The 25626-nt window shown below is 46.9% G+C and overlaps 1 protein-coding gene across 1 annotated transcript; it reads right to left on the minus strand.

Moving 5' to 3' along the window:
- Positions 1-16164: 16164 nt before the first annotated feature.
- On the minus strand, positions 16165-24350 carry LOC142219073 (coiled-coil domain-containing protein 82-like). Its single transcript, XM_075288032.1, has 7 exons — positions 23835-24350; positions 22395-22566; positions 22149-22241; positions 20961-21085; positions 19473-19643; positions 16999-17178; positions 16165-16260 (listed from the first exon to the last, which is right to left on the minus strand). Exons 1-7 carry the CDS (start codon positions 24336-24338, stop codon positions 16183-16185), a joined length of 1323 nt encoding a protein of 440 aa, XP_075144133.1. The 5' UTR covers positions 24339-24350; the 3' UTR covers positions 16165-16182.
- Positions 24351-25626: the final 1276 nt, after the last annotated feature.

The raw sequence follows: 25626 nt of genomic DNA on the forward strand, positions 1-25626 counted from the left end.
TAATATAATAATGTACATCACCATGGAATTAATATAATAATGTACAGCACCATGGGATTAATAAAATAATGTAAAGCACCATGGAATTAATATAATAATGTACATCACCATGTAATTAATATAATAATGTACAGCACCATGGGATTAATAAAATAATGTAAAGCACCATGGAATTAATATAATAATGTACAGCACCATGGAATTAATATAATAATGTACAGCACCATGGAATTAATACAATAATGTACAGCACCATGGAATTAATATAATAATGTACAGCACCATGGAATTAATATAATAATGTACAGCACCATGGAATTAATACAATAATGTACAGCACCATGCAATTAATACAATAATGTACAGCACAAAGGAATTAATATAATAATGTACAGCACCATGGAATTAATATAATAATGTACAGCACCATGGAATTAATACAATAATGTACAGCACCATGCAATTAATATAATAATGTACAGCACCATGGAATTAATACAATAATGTACAGCACCATGGAATTAATACAATAATGTACAGCACCATGGAATTAATATAATAATGTACAGCACCATGGAATTAATACAATAATGTACAGCACCATGGGATTAATATAATAATGTACAGCACCATGGAATTAATATAATAATGTACAGTACCATGGAATTAATATAATAATGTACAGCACCATGGAATTAATATAATAATGCACAGCACCATGGAATTAATATAATAATGTACAGCACCATGGAATTAATACAATAATGTACAGCACCAAGGAATTAATATAATAATGTACAGCACCATGGAATTAATATAATAATGTACAGCACCATGGAATTACTACAATAATGTACAGCACCATGCAATTAATATAATAATGTACAGCACCATGGAATTAATACAATAATGTACAGCACCATGGAAATAATACAATAATGTACAGCACCATGGAATTAATATAATAATGTACAGCACCATGGAATTAATACAATAATGTACAGCACCATGGGATTAATATAATAATGTACAGCACCATGGGATTAATATAATAATGTACAGCACCATGGGATTAATATAATAATGTACAGCACCATGGGATTAATATAATAATGTACAGCACCATGGGATTAATATAATAATGTACAGCACCATGGAATTAATATAATAATGTACATCACCATGGAATTAATATAATAATGTACAGCACCATGGAATTAATATAATAATGTACAGCACCATGGGATTAATATAATAATGTACAGCACCATGGAATTAATACAACAATGTACAACACCATGGAATTAATACAATAATGTACAGCACCATGGAATTAATATAATAATGTACAGCACCATGGAATTAATACAATTATGTACATCACCATGGAATTAATATAATATTGTACAACACCATGGGATTAATATAATAATGTACAGCACCATGGAATTAATATAATAATGTACAGCACCATGGAATTAATACAATAATGTACAGCACCATGGAATTAATACAATAATGTACAGCACCATGCAATTAATATAATAATGTACAGCACCATGGAATTAATACAATAATGTACAGCACCATGGAATTAATATAATAATGTACATCACCATGGGATTAATATAATAATGTAAAGCACCATGGAATTAATATAATAATGTACAACACCATGGGATTAATATAATAATGTACAGCACCATGGAATTAATATAATAATGTACAGCACCATGGAATTAATACAATAATGTAAAGCACCATGGAATTAATATAATAATGTATAGCACCATGGAATTAATACAATAATGTACAGCACCATGGAATTAATACAATAATGTAAAGCACCATGGAATTAATATAATAATGTACAGCACCATGGAATTAATGGTGCTATATAAATAAACAATAATAATAATATATACATATCTGCTATGTGTTGGGTTCCTCTATCTCCATCTTACACAGGTCCACTAACGTGGTCAAATAACAAAAAGGAAAGCAAAGACACAACATAACCCAAAATGTCGGCGGGGATATCCTTTACAATGCATCTCTAATGATCTTCACCTTCCTATGAGGCTAACCACTATGTCACACCGACCTGGTAGCCCTGATGGCTTCTGACACACAGACACAGCACAGCCCATAGGTTTACTTTGGGAAACTCAGAGATGTTACTGACATGTGACACTGGCCCTACACCCAGGGCCGGCTCCAGGTCTGTGTGGGCCCTTGGACGACAGAGCTTCAGTGGGCCCTTTTCGGAGCAACCCATGTGCACTTCATACAGCTGATCATCTCTTATTGATTTATTCTGAGGTTAGTTTATCAATAAAAATGAGCTGGAAAACTCCTTAAAGACGACCTTTCACCATCTGGGACACATGCGGTTTAATCAATCTTCACCGGGGGCAAAGAACCGGAAAGCTGATGAATTCAGTGCACTGTCGTCCTTCTAGTGGTGTATTACACCGCATGTGCCCCAGATGGGGAAAGGTCCTCTTTAATCCCAAGGCCCCACGTGGCGTCCTGTAGCAAAAAAGCGCTGCGGGTAAAACCGCGGCGGTGACGCATGGCGTTTCTTCCTGCAACACTTTGCACAGAAAATTTGCAGGGGTTTCCTCTGTGCACTTTTTGCGTCAATTATATCTAAACCACTGGCATTTCCGTAGGTACGCTCCCATTTCTAACACTGAGACTGTTTTGGAAATTACAGCGTGTATCTTATTTTACCGCAAAGTGCAGATGGGGCCTCATGTGGCGACGACACCACAGGGAAAAAAAAACAACATTTTACAGTTCCTGCAAAGTGAATGGAATTCTAGCAAATCCCATCTACACATTGTGGAAAAATATGAGCAGTGGACACCATTGGGTTTTTGGAAATTGCAGCATATCAATTATACCTACGAAAATACGGGCGGTTTCCCTATAGGTGTAATGGAAGCAGAAAGTGAAACGCGCTGCGGGAAAACCACAATGCATTTCTACCACATTTTACCTGCAGTGCTATTTTGCTCCCTTTCTGCTTGGGGACCCTGTTAACGGAAAGCTATATGCTTTAAAAAATGGTTAGCTAAGAAACCACACGGACCCCATAGACTATAATGGGGTCCACGTGTTTTCCGTTCAGTTTCCACACAAAACATGCAGAGGGAAAAGTGCTGCAATGTCTGACAGATTATAGCTGAAGCAATAGATGATATAGTTTGACCATGGCCCCATAAAGATACCATGGATCCTGTAGGGTCTGTCACTGATGGCAAGTAGGGATCTAAGTTATATAAGGGGGCATTCACACGGAGTAACGCCGGGCGTGTATCACAGCCGTTACAAGCGCTCCCATTGAAGTGAATGGGACGTGTTCGGCAGTCTGCCGTAACGCCAACGTGTACGGCTGTGATACACGCCCGGCGTTACTCCGTGTCAATGCCCCCTTAAAAGGGTTTTCCCAAGTAGTTGCGTCAATCAAAAAAAAAAAGAAAAGAGGGGTAGTCACTTATCGCCTGGTCCTCCATATGGGGATCAAGACCCCCGTGCCACCCCGTGCAGGCTCTGGGATAGTAAACTCTTGGAACGCCGGGTCTATTCTCATTTAATCCGCTATCTCTCTGCTAACTCTCTGCTTGACCCCTTACAATCTGGTTTCCGCGCTCTGCACTCTACTGAAACGGCTCTCACAAAAGTCTCCAATGACCTCCTAATGGCTAAATCCAATGGTGACTTCTCTCTTCTTATTCTTCTGGACCTCTCTGCAGCTTTTGACACTATTAATCATCATCTCCTGCTCCCTATGCTCCGCTCAGTCGGCCTCAATAACACTGCGCTCTCCTGGTTCTCCTCTTATCTCTCAGACCGCACTTCCAGTGTATCATTTGCGGGTTCTGTTTCTTCCCCTCTTTCCCTTGCTGTTGGGGTTCCTCAGGGCTCGGTCCTCGGCCCCCTGCTCTTTTCTCTCTACACAGCCCCCATTGGACAAACCATTGCCAGATTTGGCTTCAGGTACCATCTTTATGCTGATGACACCCAATTATACACATCTTCCCGTGACATCACCCCTGCACTCATACAGAACACCAGTGACTGTCTCTCTGCTGTCTCTAATATCATGTCCTCGCTCTATCTGAAACTAAATCTCTCTAAGACTGAACTACTACTGTTTCCACCATCTAACAGATCTGTCCCTGATATATCCATTGCAGTCTCAGGCCTTACTATAACTCCTAGGCAGCATGCCTGCTGCCTCGGGGTCATGTTTGACGCAGACCTTTCCTTCACCCCTCATATTGAATCACTCGCATGTTCATGTCACCTCCACCTCAAAAACATCTCCAGAATACACCCTTTCCTTACCAGAGATACACTAAAGACACTTATTGTCTCTCTGATTCATTCTCGCCTTGACTACTGTAACTCCTTACTAATTGGTCTTCCCCTCACTAAACTCTTCCCTCTACAATCTATTCTGAATGCAGCGGCCAGGCTCATCTATCAGGCTAGACGCTACAGCGAGGCCTCCGGTCTGTGCCAGTCGTTACATTGGCTGCCTATTCATTATAGAATAAAATATAAAGTTATCCCCCTCCCCCACAAGGCTCTCCATAATGCCGCACCTCCCTACATTTCCTCCCTCATCTCTGTCTACCGCCCAACCCGTGTTCTCCATTCACTCAATGACCTAACACTTACATCCCCTATTATCAGAACCTCCCACGCTCGTATACAAGACTTCTCCCGAGCTGCACCACTTCTCTGGAATGCTCTACCCCGGACAATCAGATTAACTCCCAACTTCTACAGCTTCAAACGCAAACTAAAGACACAACTTATTAGACAGGCCTATCACAATTTCTAACGTAAACCCTTAACCCTCCTCTGTCCCCGCTCCCACATTACCCCACATGATATGATGTCATCTCAGGATAACTCCATAGGTCCAAGCTCCATCCACATGTTACAGGACACCACTAGTGACGGCTCATACAGTCTTATGTTTATGTAATGACAGTAACCTCTATTACAAAAGTGTCTGACCCCTGTATAAGCAATGCTGCCCCTGCTACCTCTTGTGTCACCCCCTCTACCTCATAGATTGTAAGCTCTTGCGAGCAGGGCCCTCAGTCCCAGTGTGTGAAATGACTTTCTTTGTAATGTATCTTTCTGTCTGTATTTGAACCCTACAAATTGTACAGAGCTGCGGAATATGTTGGCGCTATAGAAATACAATTTATTATTGTATTATTATTATAGTTAAGCATTGCCTCTATTTTTAGCTTATCTCCCCTCCCTGATTTTTCCAGTAATAATTTTTTATATTTTATTTTTTATTATACCGATCGTCTGCAATGATATCAGGGGCGCAACTGCTGCTATTGGGGCCATTATTTTAGGATTTTTTATTTTTAAATTAAAAAACTGTTCATAACCTGCTGCAGTAATCCAATGGGTAGTGGCTAGAGATGAGCAAGTACTATTCAAAACTCCTGATTCGAATAGCATGCACCCATAGGAATGAATGGACGCAGCCGGTACACAGGGGGTTAAGCGGCCAGCTGCCGGCAAAGTCTGCGTGCCGGCCGCTTCCATTCATTCCTATGGGTGCGTGTTATTCGAAATGGCCGTTGTGAATAGAATTCACTCATCTCTAGTAGTGGCCTAAAATACCGCTTTGGAGGCCTGTAGGGGGGAAGCGTTATATTGTATGGGGGCCTGTATGGGGGAAGCGTTATATTGTATGGGGGCCTGTATGGGGGAAGCGTTATATTGTATGGGGGCCTGTATGGGGGAAGCGTTATATTGTATGGGGGCCTGTATGGGGCAAGCGTTATATTGTATGGGGGCCTGTATGGGGGAAGCGTTATATTGTATGGGGGAAGCATTATATTGTATGGAGGCCTGTATGGGGGAAGCGTTATATTGTATGGAGGCCTGTATGGGGGAAGCGTTATATTGTATGGGAGAAGCATTATATTGTATGGGGGCCTGTAACGAAGACAAGGAGGGTGTTGTTTCCAAACACCTAGGCGGGGAGACGAGGTACACCGGGCTAGTTTGGGAAGCAGTCCCAGCCTCAACTACATTCACCCAGTGTGCCGTCAGTGAAATGTAGCGTCCCTGTCCGCATGCACTTGTCCACGCGTCGGTGGTCAAGTGGACCTTTGTGCAAAACGTGGAACTAAGGGCCTGCCTGATGTTGAGTGACACGTGCTGGTGCAAGGCGGGGACAGCACACCAGAAGTAGTGACGGCTAGGGACAGCATAGCGAGGTGCCGCACTTGCCATCAGGTCCCGGAAGGCTGGAGTTTCAACAAGCTGGAATGACAACATCTATTGGGCCAGCAGTTTAGCGATGTTGGTGTTCAGAGCTTGCGCATGTGGGTGGTTAGCGCTGTATTTTTGACGGCGCTCGAATGTTTGAGAGATGGTGGGTTGGTGTGAAGAGGCGGATGATGGTGCAGGAGAAGGAGCTACAACAGGAACAGGGGAGGATGAGTGCAAAGTCCGAAGAGTGGCAGAGCCAGATGTTGGGGTTTCCTGGCTCATCCTCTGGACTGCATCGCCAGCACTGTCAACAGTGGGAGAGGCAGTGGCGTCAACAGCGGACGACGCTTGTCCGCCGGTTGCTCTCTTCCACTGACTCCAGTGCTTGGATTCCAAATGACGGAGCATGGAAGTGGTGGAAGGTTGCTCTTTTCAGAGCCCCTACTCAGTTTGGAGAGGCAAATTGTGCAAATCACACTATATTTGTCCTTCGCGCATTCCTTGAAAAAACTCCATACCTTCGAGAAACGTGCCCTCGATGGGGGAGTTTTTCTGGGCTGGGTACAAAAGGGAACATCTTGGGCCACTACGGGTGTGGCCTGGCTTCGGTGAAGCAGCTGACCTCTGCCTCTGGACATGCCTCTGCCTCTAGCTACCCTCTTTGGTGCAGCTCCTCCCTCAACATCAACACTGCTTTCCCCGCTTGACATCCCCCCAGTCCAGGTCGGGTCATTGTCCTCGTCGTCCACCACCTCCTCTTCCAACTCCTCTCTCGCCTCTTCCTCTTGCACACCGCTCATGGCAACTGGTTGCCCTGATGGCAACTGTGTCTCGTCATCGTCAATGAGGGTGGGTTGCTGGTCATCCACCATCACATCAACAGGAGATAGAGGAGGCTCCAGTGTTTGAGCATCTGGACACAGAAAATCGCCTGGTAGCTCAGTGGAATCGAGAAATGGAGGGGCAGGTTGAGGGACAGTTAAAGGACCGGAGAAGAGCTCCTGGGAGCTGGGAAGATTGGGATTACTGTCTTGGGAAGATTGGAGATTTTGGGAGGAAGGAGGACCAGACTGTTGGGTAGGAGGAGGAGTTGAGGTAGAGGCTGACTGGCTGGTGGAAAACGTGCTTGAAGCATTATCCGCCAGCCATTGTAACACCTGTTCCTGGTTCTCGGGCCTAGTTAGGTTTGTGCCCTGCACCCTACTTAATGTGGCAATCAACCCTGGGACTGTGGAGAAGCGCAATGGTTGCTGCCCCACAGGAGTAGGCACGGGACGCGCTGCAGCTTCACCGCGAACTTGCTCCCTGGAAGCATTTCCACGGTCCCGACCTCGCCCTCGTCCCTTACCGGTAGCCTTGCACATTTTTATTGTATTTGGGCCTTGGAGTGAGTAGAGCCTTGCACTAGAGGATGGTAGGCCCTTATGGTGAGTTGAGCCTCTAAGTTGAGTTTTTCAGTCGACCTCTCCTCTCCTGGCTGATAACAGATTGTAATAGATTGTATTCCCTTGTCCTACAGTCGGCCTCTCCTCTCCTGACATGGCTGATAACAGATAGTAATAGATTGTATTCCCCTGCCCTACAGTCAGCCTCTCCCCTCCTGACATGGCTGATAACAGATAGTAATAGATTGTATTCCCCTGTCCTACAGTCGGCCTCTCCTCTCCTGGCTGATAACAGATTGTAATAGATTGTATTCCCCTGTCCTACAGTCGGTCTCTCCTGACATGGCTGATAACCGGTAGTAATAGATTGTATTCCCCTGTCCTACAGTCGACCTCTCCTCTCCTGACATGGCAGATAACAGATAGTAATAGATTGTATTCCAATGTCCTATAGTTGGCCTCTCCTCTCCTGACATGACTGATAACAGATAGTAATAGATTGTATTCCCCTGTCCTACAGTCGGCCTCTCCCCTCCTGACATGGCTGATAACAGATAGTAATAGATTGTATTCTCTGTCCTACAGTCGGCCTCTCCTCTCCTGACATGGCAGATAACAGATAGTAATAGATTGTATTCCCCTGTCCTACAGTCGGCCTCTCCCCTCCTGACATGGCTGATAACAGATAGTAATAGATTGTATTCTCTGTCCTACAGTCGGCCTCTCCTCTCCTGACATGACTGATAACCGGTAGTAAAAGATTGTATTCCCCTGTCCTACAGTCGGCCTCTCCTCTCCTGGCTGATAACAGATAGTAATAGATTGTATTCCCCTGTCCTACAGTCGGCCTCTCCTCTCCTGGCTGATAACAGATAGTAATAGATTGTATTCCCCTGTCCTACAGTCGGCCTCTCCTCTCCTAACATGTCAGATAACAGATAGTAATAGATTGTATTCCCCTGTCCTACAGTCGGCCTCTCCTCTCCTAACATGTCAGATAACAGATAGTAATAGATTGTATTCTCCTGTCCTATAGTCGGCATCTCCTTTCCTGACATGGCTGATGACAGATAGTAATAGATTGTATTCTCCTGTCCTACAGTCGGCCTCTCCTCTTCTGACATGGCTGATAACAGATAGTAATAGATTGTATTCCCCTGTCCAGTGGTGAACCTAGCCTTTCTGCTGCCTGAGGCCCGCCGGACTGTATATGGGGGGGCTTTCATCACTTTGGGCACAGGCAGTTCTATATACTGCCGGAAAGCTGACAGTGCGCTGAATTCAGCGCACTGTTGGCTTTCCTGATCTGTGCCCCGTGTAAAGAGCTATTGGTCCCGGTACCGTAGCTCTTTATGGTCAGAAGGACGTTCCTGACAATCAGTCAGAGACGTCCTTCTGTAGAGCAGCGCCTATCGCACTGTACTGTGTGAGCGGGGAGGAACGCCCCCTCCCTCCCTGATAATGCTCGTCTATGGACGAGCACTGTGAGCAGAGGGAGGGGGCATTCCTCCCCTCTCAAACAGTAAGGAGGTCTCTGACTGAGTGTCAGAAACGCCCTTCTGATGATAAAGAGCTACGGTACCGGGATCGATAGCTCTTCACCCGGGGCACAGATCGGGAAAGCCAACAGTGCGCTGAACTCAGCGCACCGTCGGCTTTCCGACAGTATATAGAACTGCCTGTGCCCAAAGTGATTAAAGGTCCTCTTTAAATAGTGCCCCATATTAATAATACCCCCCCACCCCTTATATTAATAATGCCCCTAACAGTCCCTATATAACCCCCCCCCCCTTGTATTAATGATATGGGGCATTATTAATACAAGGGGGGGGGGGTTATATGAGGGCTACTAGGAACATTATTAATACAAGGGGGAGGGTTGGGGTGCTGGGGTAGGGGGCTGTTGAATGTCTGTCTGGCCCTTAAGGACTGTTTTTTTCCCACCCACTTGTAATTCTTGCACTTGAGGGTTAACAGGAGCATTACAGTTTGTAGTGCTCCTATTAACCCCCAAGTGCAAGAATTACAAGTGGGTGGGAAAAGAACTGTCCTCAAACCCAAGGAAGAGCCGCCCCCCCCCCCCATCATCATCTAGTATTTATAGGGGATAAATACTTAAAAAAAAAACACTAGATACTTTTCTGCAGAAGTGTACTTACTTCTGCTCTTCACCTGCGCTGCGGTCTTGTGAGACCGCGTAGGAGCGCAGGCACACGTCGGGTGCGGGCCTGATGACGTGGCCACGTCACCTGGTGCGTGGGGAGGGGGGGCGGCATCAGCATGCAGAGAGCAGGGAGGGAGACGGTCTGCTCTCTGCTAAGAATGAGTGGCGTTTTCACTGACCGTCACCGACTAAGCCAGTCCAGGACAAGCTGCGTGCGAACTGTCCTGGACTGGCTTAGTGTTACGGCAGCCCGGCAGGGAAAGCGAGCGGACGTTTGGGGCGGCCGCTGGAGCAGCGCTGCTGCTAATAGGTGGGAGTTAAAGCAGCTCTGCGTCCACAGGACCGCCCCAAACGTCCGCTGGCTTCCCCTGCCGGGCTGCTGTAGCACTAAGCTAGTCCAGGACAGTTCGCACGCAGCTTGTCCTGGACTGGCTTAGCCGGTGACGGTCAGTGAAAACGCTGCTCCCCGGAATTGCGCCGCCTGAGGTGTGGCGATGTCCCTGTCCTAAAGTCGGCCTCTCCTCTCCTGGCTGATAACAGATTGTAATAGATTGTATTCCCCTGCCCTACAGTCGGCCTCTCCTGACATGGCTGATAACAGATAGTAATAGATTGTATTCCCCTGTCCTACAGTCGGCCTCTCCTCTCTCCTAAAGCAGCTTCTACAAATGTCACTGTGTAAACCTCACCTTAGACCCCAATCACACTATGGAATCCGGACTAGAAAATCTGGTCTGTACACCAGCCTGGTTTGCTCTGGTTGAGAGGGGAATGCGGCCTGGTGCTGATGAAGTATATTGGACACTCCCTCTCGCTGTGCTGGGTCCAGGTGGTCCTTTAGAGGGACATCTTCTACAGTGGTGATGCGTTGGGCCGTTTCTAGGAGGTCCGGAAGGGAGTCTGCTTCTGAGCGCTCCTCCGCGGCAATTTGGCACATGGTAATCATAGGTGGAGCCCGATCGTGATACTCCTTAATCATATTAATATGGACAGTCGTTTGTCGGAGCTAAGAGGTAGTTGGTGTCATTGAGCTTTCGGAGGACTCTAAAAGGCCCTTCTCAGGTGGTCTGTAGCTTATTTTGGGGATGTGGGACAATCATAAGAACTTGTTGCCCCTCAATAAATTCCCGATAGCATGCTTTGCGGTCGTACCAAGTCTTTTGTCAAGTCTGTGCCCTCTGGACCTGCTCTTTAGCAAAGTGGGCCAACCGGGCTAGCATGTCCCGAAGCTTCAGAACATAAGGGACAACAGGAATTCCGGTATACATGCCTCTGCCTCTAGCCACCTTTTTTCCCTGCTTAGCTTGCTACACATCTCCACTGCTTTCCCCAAAAGACATCTCCCCTGCACATGCCTCTGGCCACCTTTTTCCCAGCTTAGCTTGCCTCCACATCTACACTGCTTTTCCCAAAAGACATCTCCCCTGCACATGACTCTGCCTCTAGCCCCTTTTTCCCTGCTTAGCTTGCCTCCACATCACCCCTGTCCATGTCTGGTCCATGGCCTCATAAGCCACCACCTCCCCTTCCAATTGCTCACTCTCCTCTTACTACAAACCGCACATAACCACAGCCTGCCCTGATGGCAACTGTGTCTCGTCCTCAACACTGAAGCAGAGAAATGCTGGTTGGGGGTCCACAACCACAAAATTGGCCACAAATGGTGAATGCTCCAGTGTTTGGCCATCAAGACACACAAAGTCGTCTGGTAGCTCCTGGGATTGGTGAAGTGGTTGGATAGAGTGAGGGACAGTTAAAGGACCTGAAAACATCTCCTGGGAGGAGGGAAATGTGGGATGATTCTCCTGGGAAGATTGGGCATGTTGGGAGGAAGGAGGACCAGGCTGTTGGGTAGGAGGAGGAGTTGAGGTAGAGGCTGACTGGCTGGTGGAGAATGTGGTGGAAGCATTATCCGCCATCCATTGTAACACCTGTTCCTGGTGCTTGGGCATGGTCTGCGTTGTACCCTGCTTAATGCCTCTTTTCTATCAGGAATTGTGAGGAGCACATGCTAATCTTTGTTTAGCATAAAATTGGGGTTTATGTCCATACAATTGGGGAGGAAAGAAGGTTTGAAAGTGTTTTTCCACTGTCTGAGAGGTGGTATTGAGTGTGTAAAATGTGTAGTTGTTAGGCTGTGATAGTGGGGTAATACAGGGACTTGGTCGTGTTAGATGCCCCCAGACATGCTTCCCCTGCTGTCCCAGTTACATTCCAGAGGTGTTTGCATCATATCCTGTGGTGTCATGGTGGACTTGGTGACCCTCCTGAGACGGATTTGGGTTTCCCCCTTAACGAGTATATGTTCCCCATAGACTATAATGGGGTTCGAAACCCGTTCGAACACTCGAACAGTAAGCGACTGTTCGAATCGGATTTCGAACCTCGAACATTTTAGTGTTCACTCATCTCTACTCAAAACCTCTCCTGGGAGGAGGGAAATGTGGGATGACTGTCCTAGGAAGATTGGGCATGTTGGGAGGAAGGTGGACCAACTCTTGGCAAGGAAGAGGACTTGAGGTAATGGCTGACTGGCTGGTGGATAAGGAGCTGTAAGCATTATCAGCCAGCCATTTGGACACCTGTTCCTAGTGCTCGGGACTAGTCTGAGTTGTACCCTGCACCCTGCTTAACGCATCTGTAATATCAGGAGTTGTGAGGAGCACATGCTAATCTTTGTTTAGCTTAAAATTGGGCTTTCTGTCCATACAATTGGTGAGGAAAGAAGGTTTCCAGGTATTTTTCCACTTTCCATAGAGGTGGTATTGAGTGTGTAAAGTGTCTAGTCACTCCATGAGGAGGGTAGAAGATACAGTCTCCACCCTAGCCAAGAGGCCTCTTCTAGAAGAGCCCGAGCCATCGCTACCCCCCCTGAAGAGGCTTCATATCCGGGAAGCGGACTTCCCCTCGGATAGCTCTGAGTCTGAGAAGGAAATCTTCCCCCTGGAGAAGATGCCGAGCTTGTTCAAGGTAATCAAGACCAGGGACCGCGAGGCCGGTGAGGGTCCCAGTCACAGAGCCAGAACCTTTAGAGCTCCGGATGACCTATTACACGCAATGGAGGGAGAATGGAGACATCCCGAAAGACCTTTTGTCCCCTCCAAAAGGTTCAGATCACTATTTCCCACCACGGAATCCCAGCTGGGGGCCTCCACCTAAGGTGGACATCGCAGTGGCAAAGCTGGGTAAGCGAAGAGCCCTCCCGGCCAAGGATGGTTCTGGGCTACAGGATGCTATGGATCGACGAGTTGGGGGGTCTTTAAGGAAATCTTACGTGACCTCCTCTTCCCAAGCCGCTGTGGCTATCGCCTCCAATGAGGTAGTGGCTGGACTGAAGTCGGAGCTCCAGCTGCTCAGCCGAGATATTGACTCGGGAGTCAATAGAGACGACCTTCTCTCAGCAGTCAAAGACATAAACCTCCTAGTGGAGCATTTGGCGGAAGCAGCTCGGTTTCAAGCGAGGCTGGCGGCCAAATCTATGGCGCTTTCCACTGCGGCCAGATGGCCCCTGTGGTTGAAACCTTGGCGCATGGACGTTGCCTCCAAGCTTGACCTCTGCTCCCTTCCCTTCGAACCTGGGTTGTTCGGCAGGGAGTTGGATAAAATTATTGAGAGCCTGGCCGACTCCAAGGATAAGAGCCTTCCCCAGCCGGCTGAAAGAAGAGGATCCTTTCGTGGACGGGGCTCCACACGAAGGGGCTCTGGAACTCAGAGATGCACCGCTCAATCGTCCAGAGGAAGAGGGCGGGGGTCTCGGGATCCCAAGAAGACCCGATGACTACCCTGTCCCCCCCTTAGCCCCTCCCGAAGTTGGCGGCCGCCTTTCCTTCCACGTAGCTGCCTGGCGCCAGCATACCCTAGACCCTTGGGTCATTCGGACAGTGCAGGAAGGCTACAGAATAGGCTTCATTGCCCAGCCTGTGGACAAGTTTGTTACAACTCGCCCTTTTCAGGGCCCCAAGCAACTTCATCTAGAGAACTCCGTTCGAGAAAACGTGGAGAAGGCCGCACTAGAGTCTGTGCTTCAAGCAGAACAGGGACAAGGTGTCTACTCCCCGGTCTTCCTGGTACCCAAGAATACGGGCGGATGGCGCATGATCATCGATCTCAGGTACCTAAACCAGTACATCCACAAGGTACACTTCCGTATGGAAACCATCAGATCTGTGTTACCTTTCCTACAACCCGGGGATCACTTTGTCACCCTGGACCTAAAAGACGCCTATCTACATGCACCTATCTTTCCAGCTCACAGAAGATTCCTAAGAATCGCTGTATACCTAGAAGGAAGCCTGACGCATCTTCATTTTACCGCTCTCCCATTCGGCATATCTTCAGCCCCCCACACCTTCACCAAGGTGATAGCTCCGGTCGCTGCGGCCTTGCGCCTCCAGGGAATCTTCATAGTCCCATACCTGGACGACTGGCTTCTAAAAGCCCAATCTCGGGAGGTCCTTGCCACACAGGTACAGACCGTAGTAGCTCTTTTAGACCAGCTTGGCTGGCTAGTGAACTGGCAGAAGTCAGTAGTCATTCCATCAACAAGGATCCAGTTCCTGGGTTTCATCTTGGACTCTCTCAACATGACGATCTCTCTACCTACTCCTCGCAAGGGAAAGATTGCTCGGGCGGTCCATCATCTCTCCGTTACCAGAAGGGTCACCATCAGGACAGCCATGAAGGTCGTAGGCTTAATGTCCGCCTCCATAGAAGCAGTCCCCTGGGCCCTGTCGCACATGCGCCCACTGCAGAGCGAGATCTTGAGAGTCTGGAATCACAGTCCTTCGGGACTTCAGAAGCCTATCCAGTTAACCATCAGCACCGGGCAATCACTAGCCTGGTGGTCCCATCTACGCAATGGGCAGTCCTTGGCCAGGTACACCTGGACCCTGTTGACAACAGATGCCTCCCTCACAGGATGGGGAGCTCATCTGGGGGAGACCCCTGTACAAGGTACATGGAACCATCTGGAGAAAATGCGCTCATCCAACTGGCGCGAACTTACGGTAGTTCACCGAGCTCTTCTAGCGTTTGCACCGAGACTGCAGGGGAAGGCAGTCAGGATACGGACGGACAACCTGACGACAGTTCATTATATCAACAAACAAGGGGGAAACAGGTCCCCCTCTCTCCTGCAGGTTACCAACTTAATCTTCACCTGGGCAGAACAGCATCTCCTCCAGCTATCAGCGGTGCATATCAGAGGTTGTCTGAACACTCTAGCGGATCAGCTCAGCAGAGGCCTGTCAACCTCAGGTGAATGGTCGCTAAGTCAAGATATCTTTCTCCATCTCACCGAAATATGGGGTCTCCCCGAGGTGGATCTGATGGCCACCCAATACAACGCCAAAGTAGAAAGGTTTTGCTCCCTGTACCGAGAAGACAACCCTTTGGCGGTAGATGCCCTGTCAATACCTTGGAGGTTCAAACTGACATACGGTTTTCCTCCCATTCCGATGATTCCGAAGGTATTGGCGAAACTCAGGCAATAATGATCATGCCGTTCCGGCCAAAAAGGGCATGGTTCACCGACCTCATTCTTATGAGTCGGAGGAACTACTGGAGGCTTCCATCAGTCCAGGACCTGGTAACTCTACATGGCCGTCCGTGCCAGGGCCTGGACAAGTTCAACCTCACTGCCTGGAGGTTAACAATGCCGTATGTGGAGACAGAAGATTGTCCCAGGGAGTGCTAAGGACTCTAATTCTGCACATTCAAGAGCAGAATCAACTAATCGGAGCTACCAGAGGATCGCCTGAATATTCCAGAGTTGGTGTGCAGGTAAACAACGAAGCCTTGACAGGGATTCAGTTCTAGAGTTCCTGCAAGAAGGCCTAGAGAAGAAACTAGCACCCACTACGTTGAAAGTCCAAGTTTCAGCTCTGTCTGCTCTCCTAGAGACTAGATTATCTCAGGATCCTCTCATCAAACAATTCCTAAGAGGAGCTGCTAGGCTCCGCCCACAGGTGCAGCCTCCTGTCCCTTCCTGGGACCTGGCTGCAGTTCTACAAGGACTCTGCGGTCCTCCCTTTGAACCCTTGTCTGAAGTGGATTGGAAGTACCTGGCATACAAAGTGACCTTTCTGTTGGCAATAACCTCCGCCAAAAGGGTTGGGGAACTACAGGATTTGGACTCTGGTCCCTTTAAAAACTCATCTGATGGTTAAAACCCGTGACAATACATGAGTAGTGTCACATCTTAGAAAGTGTTGCAAATGCTGCGTTGATCAGGAAGGAAGCGAGCCATTACATTTCATGTAGCACAAGTCAGAGACATAGTTTTTTTAAAACCTATAGAAAATTCATCCGCAACGTATGTACAGCACAGCCGGAGCCGATGCGGATGTACACGATTCCCAGGCTTATAATTTAACTTAGCAGCGAGTCCTTCTCTTCCTCGTGGAAGTAATCTGCTTCATTCAAGTAACCCTCAAGAAAAGTCATCTCCTAGAAGGAAACAGAAAGAAATCTGATGAGCCCAAATTGTAAAGACTGCGGATAAAACCTTCTAAAATAACACAGAGCTGAAGAACGCGTCGTCGTCATGTAAAGGGGGGCTCTAACCTCTAAAATGGTCTCAGAGGGTCAAATTTAATACACTTTGAGCGATTTTGTCAAAAATAATTTTTTTTTTTTTTTTTTTTTCCAACCCTATGGTCAATTTTAGATTTGAATCTCAATTTTCTTCTTTATTGAAAAATCCGTAAAAAAATAAAAAATAAAAATCTATATTAGGCTTCAAATTTGGACACCCATAACTTTTTAATGTGTTTCACCATGTATGGAGCTTTGGATAGTTAAAAAACATTTTTTTTTTTAACTTTTAAGTAAGGTGATCGCAGTGATCGCCTGGAAGGAAACCAGGCAGTAAGTGTTCAATTTCCCTGCAGTGCCACCACAGGAGAAATAAGGTATTACACACGTCACTCACTGAAATCAGTACACAGATCTGTCTCTATATGTATATACAGAGGAAATCTGATGCAGAGATTGAGCAGGAAAGAAAGTGACCAATTCGGCAGCATTTTCTGCTGCAAAGCTGCCATCTGAATTTGGATGCTTTTTATGGCAGTGGACCTACAAATGCAAAGGTAAAAATCTGTGGCAATAAAAAACACGCTGCAAGTTTTTTTTAGCCCAAACCTCTCCCCTCGATTGGATATTAATGCGGCTAAAAACGCTCACCCTTCCCAAAAAGCCCTTGTCCTCCATCTTTGATAAAGCCGACTCTACTATCTCATCGGCAGACTCTTCTTTGGCTTCTTCAATAAAGGGAATACAGCGCTGGTAGAGGAAATACTTGTAATGTCGGAGCAGGTGATAGGCCTCGGTGCGATTGGCACAGGTCTTACCAATCACTAGTTTCTAAAGGGAGAAAGAACAATCACATTATACTTCCATGTGTCAAGTAACAGGAACTGAAATGTCTATTCCCGGCGAATATAGGGGGGTCTTTATTTACTGGGGGGGGGGGGGGGGAATTACCTTACCTACAAGGACTCCAGTTTTTGCAATCCAATATCATGTTACAACATGCTAACTAAACTCTAGACAGGCTGTAATGCACACCACAACCACTGGGTGGCAGCACATAGACACATAAGCTATGCATATGTTATGTTGTTTTGAAGAGTTGGTCATCCTGTGGTACACATATCTGGCCACGAGGAAAGGTAAAGGCACATTTTCCAACATGTGAACATACCCTAAGGATGTGTCTACTACAGTGAAGTATTATTTTATTTACTTATTTAGTGCCACGTATTCCAAACCACAATATCTCGTCGGTCTCGTCCTGGGGCTCACAATTCCGAACTTACTTTTCACAGGGTAATATCTTAAAAATAAAACCTGAGCAATAAGAAGATGTTAGAAATTAGCCTGTGGTCAGGGCCTATTATTGGCCAGGTTCAGGTAAGTACCAAGGATGACCCTTCAAGTAGGACAGTATGAAGGCCCCTGACCACACAGTCACTAGGTCAACAAATATTTAAAGGGATTCTACCATTAGAACCTTTTTTTGTGGATAAGACATCGGAATAGTCTTTAGAAAGGCTATTCGTCTCTTACCTTTAGATGTGATTTCCGGCGCGCTGTTCCTTAGAAATACCGTTTTTTTTACCGGTATGCAAAATAGTTCTCTCACAGCGATGGGGGCGGGCCCCAGTGCTGAAAATCCGATGGGGGCATCCCCACTGCTGCTTGAGAACATGATCCTGCAACGCCTCTATCTTCGGCTGGATCCTCCCTTTCCCTGTCGTCTTCCTCCTGCGTCACCTCCGATGCTTGCGCAGTTGGCTCTGCCAGTGAGACACCAGCAGAGACGAGTGCGAATGCCAGCCGGCAGCCATTTTTGGGAGGCCGCTCCTGCATTGAACTACAAGAGCAAGAGCGACCTCTGCGCAGTCGGCTCTACTAGTGTCTCACTGGCAGAGCCAACTGCGCAGGTGTCGGAGGTGACGCAGGAGGAAGACGACAGAGAAGGGGAGGATCCAGCCGAAGATAGAGGCGTCGCAGGATTGTGTTCTTGAGCAGCAGTGGGGACGCTCCCATCGCATTTTCAGCGGAGGAAACTTTTCAGACTACCCTTGTACTGACCAACCAACCCAGCGACCTACAGGCGCCAGAAGTCACCTCAGCACCATCACTAAAGAGAGTTGCAGTTCTGTGCCTATTGCATGAATATGAGACGAGCTGATCCCGGGCCCCATATACAGGAGTATCCTTCAGTGCTCAGAGGCTGGTGGATGAGGGTACAGGGGTCCGACCCCGACCAGTCACATACTGATGGCCCAGCCTGTAAAAAAAACAGTGTTGTTCCCTGAAAAGTCCTTTAAAGGGATTCTACCATTAAAACCTCTTTTTTTGTGGATAAGACATCGGAATAGTCTTTAGAAAGGCTATTCGTCTCTTACCTTTAGATGTGATCTCTGCCGCGCCGTTCCTTAGAAATACGGTTTGTAAATTAGTTCTCTGGCAGCGATGGGGGCGGACCTTAGTGCTGAAAATGCGATGGGGGCGTCCCCACTGCTGCTCATGAACACATCTCTATCTTTGGCTGGATCCTCCCCTTCTCTGTCGTCTTCCTCCTGCGTCACCTCCGACGCCTGCGCAGTTGGCTCTGCCAGTGAGACACTAGTAGAGCCGACTGCGCATGCCGGCCGGCGGCCAATTTTGGGAGGCTGCTCTTGCTCTTGTAGTTCAATGCAGGAGCGGCCTCCCAAAAATGGCCGCCGGACGGTATTCGCACTCGGCTCTGCTGGTGTCTCACTGGCAGAGCCAACTGCGCAGGCGTCGGAGGTGACGCAGGAGGAAGACGACAGAGAAGGGGAGGATCCAGCCGAAGATAGAGGCGTCGCAGGATCGTGTTCTCGAGCAGCAGTGGGGCCCGCCCCCATCGCTGTGAGAGAACTAATTTGCATACCAGTAAAAACCGGTATTTCTAAGGAACGGCGCGGCGGAGATCACGTCTAAAGGTAAGAGCCAAATAGCCTTTCTAAAGACTATTCCGATGTCTCATCCACAAAAAAAGAGGTTTTAATGGTAGAATCCCTTTAAAGGGCTTCTGGGACAAGGACCATGTAACTAGCACATACATATTTTTTTGTGCTTTAGGTTTACACCTTTGTATTATTAGGTCATACAGAACAGAATATTACCTGTGTATCATCTTGCAGGAAGTCGTCGGCTTCTAACGTCTTGTGATCATAGGCTTTTCCTGATAAGGTCACCAGATAACTGCAATAGCGCTGCAGGTGACACGCTTCACAGGCCGTCAGCTCAGCCGCTATGTGCTTGATCTGAAGCCTGGGATAGCAGTTTATCCTTTCCTGTAACAATAACCAGATTCTATCTTATTTTCATTCAGCTTTGCTGTGTAGACTCGGACAGAATCAGCGGAGGACAGTGGATATAATGTCAGATAACAGCTTTGTTGTATTTCAGGAGACCTAGGGAAGGTAGGATACTAAAGTCTATGCACACAAATTAAGGCAGCTTCCTGTCACTTCTTGGACTTTGGGGGTGGGACCGAAATCTATGTGTTCTCTATACTAGTCTTAAAGGGATTCAATCATTAAAAAGCAATTTTTTTGTCCCTAACAAGTAGGAATAGCCTTAAAAAAGACTATTCGTCTCCTACCTTTAGATGTCTTCTCTGCGCCGCCGTTCGGTAGAAATCCGGGTTTTCTTCTGTATGCAAATGAGTTATCTCGCAGCACTAGGGGCGGGCCCCAGCGCTCAAACAGCACTGGGGGCATCCCCAATGCTGTGAAAGAAATCTCCAGCACCGCCTCTATCTTCGTCTGGAACGCCTCTCTCAGCATCTTCTTCTGGCGCTGGGTTCAAACTTGTACACATACACAGTCGGCTCTGCTGTCAAGCCTCAGGCAGAGTCAACTGCGCATGCCCGTGGCCATTTTCTTGTGCCTGCTTACACCAGTTTTCTGTGTAAGCGGGCACAGGAAAATTGCCGTGGGAATACTCAGTCGGCTCTGGCCAAGGCCTGTTGGTAGAGTTGACTGTGTATGCATAGAAGTTTGAACCCAGCGCCGAAAGAAGATGCTGAGAGAGGCCGCTCCAGGTGAAGATGGAGCCGGCGCTGGAGATTTCTCTCTCAGCATTGGGGACGTCCTCAGTGCTGTTTGAACGCTGGAGCCCGCCCCTAGTGCTGCGAGATAACTCATTTGCATACCGAAGAAAATCGGGATTTCTACCTAACGGTGTCACGGGGAAGACATCTAAAGGTAGGAGAAGAATATTTCCTAAGGCTATTCCTATGTGTTAGGGACAAAAATAGCTTTTTAATGATTGAATTAATTTAAAGGAACTCCCTGACAGGCACTAATTCCGTCTGAATTATCAGGAGGCTTCGGCCCTTACTAATTTAGACCACTCCCATGTGCCAAAATGGAAATCTGCCATGAGCTGTAGTAAATTTGTTGGTCCACGACATCCCCGACCTGCTCACTTTCACAAAAAATGGGGGGATAAGAAAGAAGGAAGTGGTTAGTCTTTGGCTATAAAAGGGAAGTGCACCAAAGATGTGACAGTATCATTCTTATCTATGGCAGTGTTCTGGAATAGGGAATAGTAATGTCCCCAATACTGTTGGGAAGAGAGTGCAGAAGTCCTTGGTTGTAGCCTACCTTATATCTATTAGTCCATCGGCAGCTGGTGGTGAGTTTCTCCAGACGTGGGGCTAGGATACGTTCGTCCAAATAATTTAGTGAATTCAGCTGATCTTTCCATCTTCTTTTCTTTCTTTTACCATCTAGGGAGTAAGAGAAAAAGAAGGTTGGAAACTTTGGTCGTGCGACATCGGACAATTAGGGAGGATGGCCAGTGTTGTGGACAACAAAATCCCATCCCCCTCTCCACTTCATGTCATGAAGGGGTTAAGGATGATTGTCCCAAAGTGTTATAGAGGGAAGGGGTTCTGTAGTGATGGTATAAGGGGTTTCCCAGAGTGGGTCAATCCGAGCCCTTACTCTTGGTCCGGCCAGCTAACTTGGCACAAACGCCCACCCTCCCTCTTTTAAAAGGGTTTGACGTGTATATATGTTGTTCTTAGGAAGCATACATGATCTGATAGGTCTCACGTTAATTTGACATTTACTTCAGCTGCTGGTCTCTTATTTTATTGGCTCCCCGGTATGTTATTGCAAGTCACAGCTGGAGGGCGGTAATGGCGGACGGGAGAACCGGACTGGGGGCTTACCGCTCCTCAAGTTGATTAGAAGTTCTTATTAAAGCTGTGGTCGACCTCTGCCCAACCATTGCCCTGTGTCATTATTTATTAGGGGGGAATGGGACATTAGGATATTTGGTCTTGGTCCAGCCAGTCTAGAGTTCAGTATATGAAAGCTCAGAAGCTCCCCCTAAAGGTAGATGCAAGCAGGCACAATGTTTTTCTTTAAAAGGAACCCGTGACCAACTAAACCTGGCACAGTCCCATATGGACCAGTGCCTTAGTGTACAAATAGCCCTCCCTGTGGCCACAGACTAAGTTAAGCTATGGGACCTGTACAACTCAGATTTAAGGTTCTTTTTTACGACTGTATTAGGGCAGGTTCACATCTGCGCCTGGTGTCCGGTTTGTGCAATTTGGCAGGTTTCCGTCTTCTGCCCCAAGAAACTGGACAGGAGATGGAAATCCGATAGTCAGTTTTCAATCCCATTCACTTGAATGAGTTTGCAAAGTGACCGCCCGTGTGCGTCTTCTGCCTGTTCGCGGCGTAAACCGGACACAAAGTCCTGCATGTCCGACTCTATGTCCACTGACTATATGGACATATAAAGTCAATGGGCGATCGGGAAGTTGTCATCTTACTCACTATATAACCTTCTCAAGGACTTCTCTTCTGCAATGTCCATTAGAAACGCCTTAATGACTTTCTCAAGATGTGAGGACAAGTCATGGCTGGCAGCTGTAAGGAAAAACACAGACACATCTGTTATCAACATGGACCACCTTTTAGTTATGACCTCCATAGAAACATGGCAGCAACCACGAAGCTTCCACAGAGGTCAGAGAAACCTATATGATAAAAGCCGTCTCAATTATAGCCTATGGGACTTACAGAGTGAAATGTGATGTTTCTTGAAGAGCTTCTTGACATTTGAGGTTGGATTAACGGAGCTTCCATCATTACTCTCTTCATCCGGTACTATGAAGTCGGACATATTGTCACTGTCCTGGCTCTCCTCCTGGGTTTCTGGGATCAAGGGTTCATATTCATCATGTGGACTCTCCTGTCACATAGCAAATGAGACATTAGAGCTCACTTATAGGGTGCGACTACCTAGGGATCGCAATGTACATTTTTTTTTTTCCTATCAGTATGTCTTTGCAGAATGGGACGAAATCCACGCAAACACGGGGAGAACATACAAACTGCTTGCAGATGTTGTTCCTGGCGGGATTTGACCCCTGGATTCCTGCGCTGCAAGGCTGCAGTGCTAACCACTGAGCCACCGTGTTGCCCCCATAGTTTTTTTCCTTGTACAGTTGCACTTAGTCTTTCTCACCATTTAAAAAAAAAAAAATGGCCGCCATGACAAAAAACACCAATATATTGGATGGGTACCAGCGCCAATATCCATAATTTATTCTTATGGAAGCAGCCAATCCTTTTATATAATTTTTCATTCTTTTCACAAGACATCTCTCTTGCGTCTTTCTGAACAAATCACCTTACATAGGAGGGCCAGCTTCCTAAAAAAATATAGCAGGTTCTCCACTTTGGACACTCTCTGCTTGTTAGAAAGGTCACTCAAATTAGACTCTTAGAGATTACCTGTTATCTTTGGAAAAACCTGGGGGAAAAAAAAGTGTTAATTTCTCAGCAGTGCCTCCACAGGAGAAGTTAAGTATTACACAGTGTCCATGTAAATCATTGTGTTATCTGTATAATGCAGGACAGGTCAGGTCCTCCAGAACAAGAGACACTCTTGGCAACCGCTCTCTACTCTGGCCAAGAATTGAAGATCTCGAACAGAGGAGCCTTAGAATTACGTAATAGGATGTACAGAAACGGGACAAATGTCTCTCCATTAAACCAAGCGCAGCGCTGGGAATATAAACAGACATGGAAATATAGCGGTATAATTATGAAGAAAATGGTAAGGTTTACTGAGGACAGCCTAAGTCTCGTCGTTGGTTCTGTCTGACATCTCAAGCATTGTCCTACGTCCTTGATATCTCAGGCGTAGACAGTACTCTCTCTACTTTAGGCAATGACCTCAGTGTGTATGCGCCATCCCAAGAATGAATGGTGCAAGTGACCGATTTCGGTGTCGAACAAAGTGATGTAGGACCCTATAGGAAGAACCTGAATGTAGACACGAAGGTTGTCTCAATAGGGCATCAGTACATTGGACAGTGCTTAGACCTTGGTTGAACTCATAACATTAAAGAAAAAATACTGCTCCTTGAGTCTAGTCAAAATAGGCACCAAGGACATCTAACATCAAAGAAGAGGTCATGGGACCAAGGTAACAAACGGAAGACATCACGTTACCTCAGCGGACTCATGGCTGACGGTCCGTTTTCGGGACCTCTGTCTCTTAGCAAGCTGTTTGAGCGCTTCCAACCTCTTTTTTTTCTTGATGTGGACCTTGGTCTCCTCATCCACGGCCGCTTCATCGCTGTCATCTTCCTTAATCACACAGCTTCGCTTGACGATTACTTTTTGACCAGGTCCATCACTGTCCGAGCTGCTCTCACTGTCTATCATGGCAGACTTGCTCTTGAGTCTGGATCTTCTGATGCGGCCTTCTCCATCTTCTTCAGGAAGCGAGTCTTCATCTTTTTGGTCTTCTGACTCCTCGGAGCAGTCACTGTTGTCACTGCCTTCATCAGTCTCCTCCAGTTCTTCCTCCTCTGAGGTAATGGACTCGTCAGAGTCCACGAAGTGGGAGAGGTCGTCTCTCTTGGTACGTTTCCAGTCCACTCGAGATTTCCGAACTGGTTCAACCGATTTTCTTTTCTGCCTCGTGTTATAGGTCTTGGAGACTGTTGTCATATTTACAGGAGGAGCTGAAAAATAAAGAACAATGGCCTCAAAAACAAAGCAATTTATTTTAGACAAAGTTAATTGGAGGAGATTCATCAAGACTATTTTATCTTACGCTCATCTTGATGTCCCCTGTCCCAGTATGTCACTGGGAGACAAGGACTCCTGGCATCATAGGTAACTATATTGCTACAAGTCCCGCTCCCAGCATGACGTTCAAGTCGGTAAATTTGGCTGACACGTGGACAATGTTTCACAGATGAAACCCGGTCATATGTTGTTACCCTAAGACTAAGGCATTGTATTTCCTAATGGACTATTTGATGTACTGAGAAGCTGGAAATGAATTCAGAGTTGGGTGGAATTGGGGAAAAACTTTGTTGCTGTGACTTGTGTCTGACAGGCTTTGTTTTACGGCATTCACTGTGCAGCTAAAGTGTCCCTTGTATTTTAAAGGGATTCTACCACTAAAATGGATTTTTTTTCTTCTCCCTAACACATAGGAATAGCCTTAAGGGCTAGTTCACACGTGAAAACCACCTGGCTTATTTTGGTCCCCCCAAAAAAATGGCTTCCTAATTAGAGGAAGTTTTTTGGAGTGTTTTTGGTAAAAACTGCTTCAGAAAACGCCAGGCGGTTTTCCCCTCCCATAAAGTGAATGGACTGTAAAAAAAATGCTTCGCGTTTTCGGTCGCAACACGTTTTTCGCCTCCCATTCATTGCTATTGCTTTCCTCAGGTGGAATCTACCTGAAGAAAGGTCATGCCGCTTCTTTTTACTGCTAGCAGAAAAACGAAAGCTAGCGGTCTCCATAGACCACCATTGTATGGAGGCGGATTTTGAGTAGAAATCCGCTGTCAAAATCCACCTCGTTGCCCCCGTGTGAACTAGTCCTAAGAAAGACTATTTGTCTCCTACCTTTAGATGTCTTCTCGCCGTTCCGTAGAAATCCCGGTTTTTGACGATATGCAAATGAGTTCTCTTGCAGCACTGGGGGCGTCCCCAATGCTGCGAGAAAAATCTCCAGCGCCGCCTCCATCTTCTTCAGGAACGCGTCTTCTTCTGGTGGTGGTTTCAAACTTCTAGGCCTAGGGCAAAGCTGACTGTGCATGCCTGCTGGCCACAAGAATTTGGCCGCTTACAATACTGTGTAAGTGGCCATTTTCTTGGCGCTGGCAAACATGCTCAGTTGGCTTTGTCCTAGGCCTAGAAGTTTGTTTGAAGTTACCACCGAAAGAAGACGCGTTCCTGAAAAAGATGGAGGTGGCGCTGGAGATTTCTCTCGCAGTATTGGGGA

This window comes from Leptodactylus fuscus, chromosome 10 (assembly GCF_031893055.1).
Source record: "Leptodactylus fuscus isolate aLepFus1 chromosome 10, aLepFus1.hap2, whole genome shotgun sequence".
NCBI lineage: Eukaryota > Metazoa > Chordata > Amphibia > Anura > Leptodactylidae > Leptodactylus > Leptodactylus fuscus.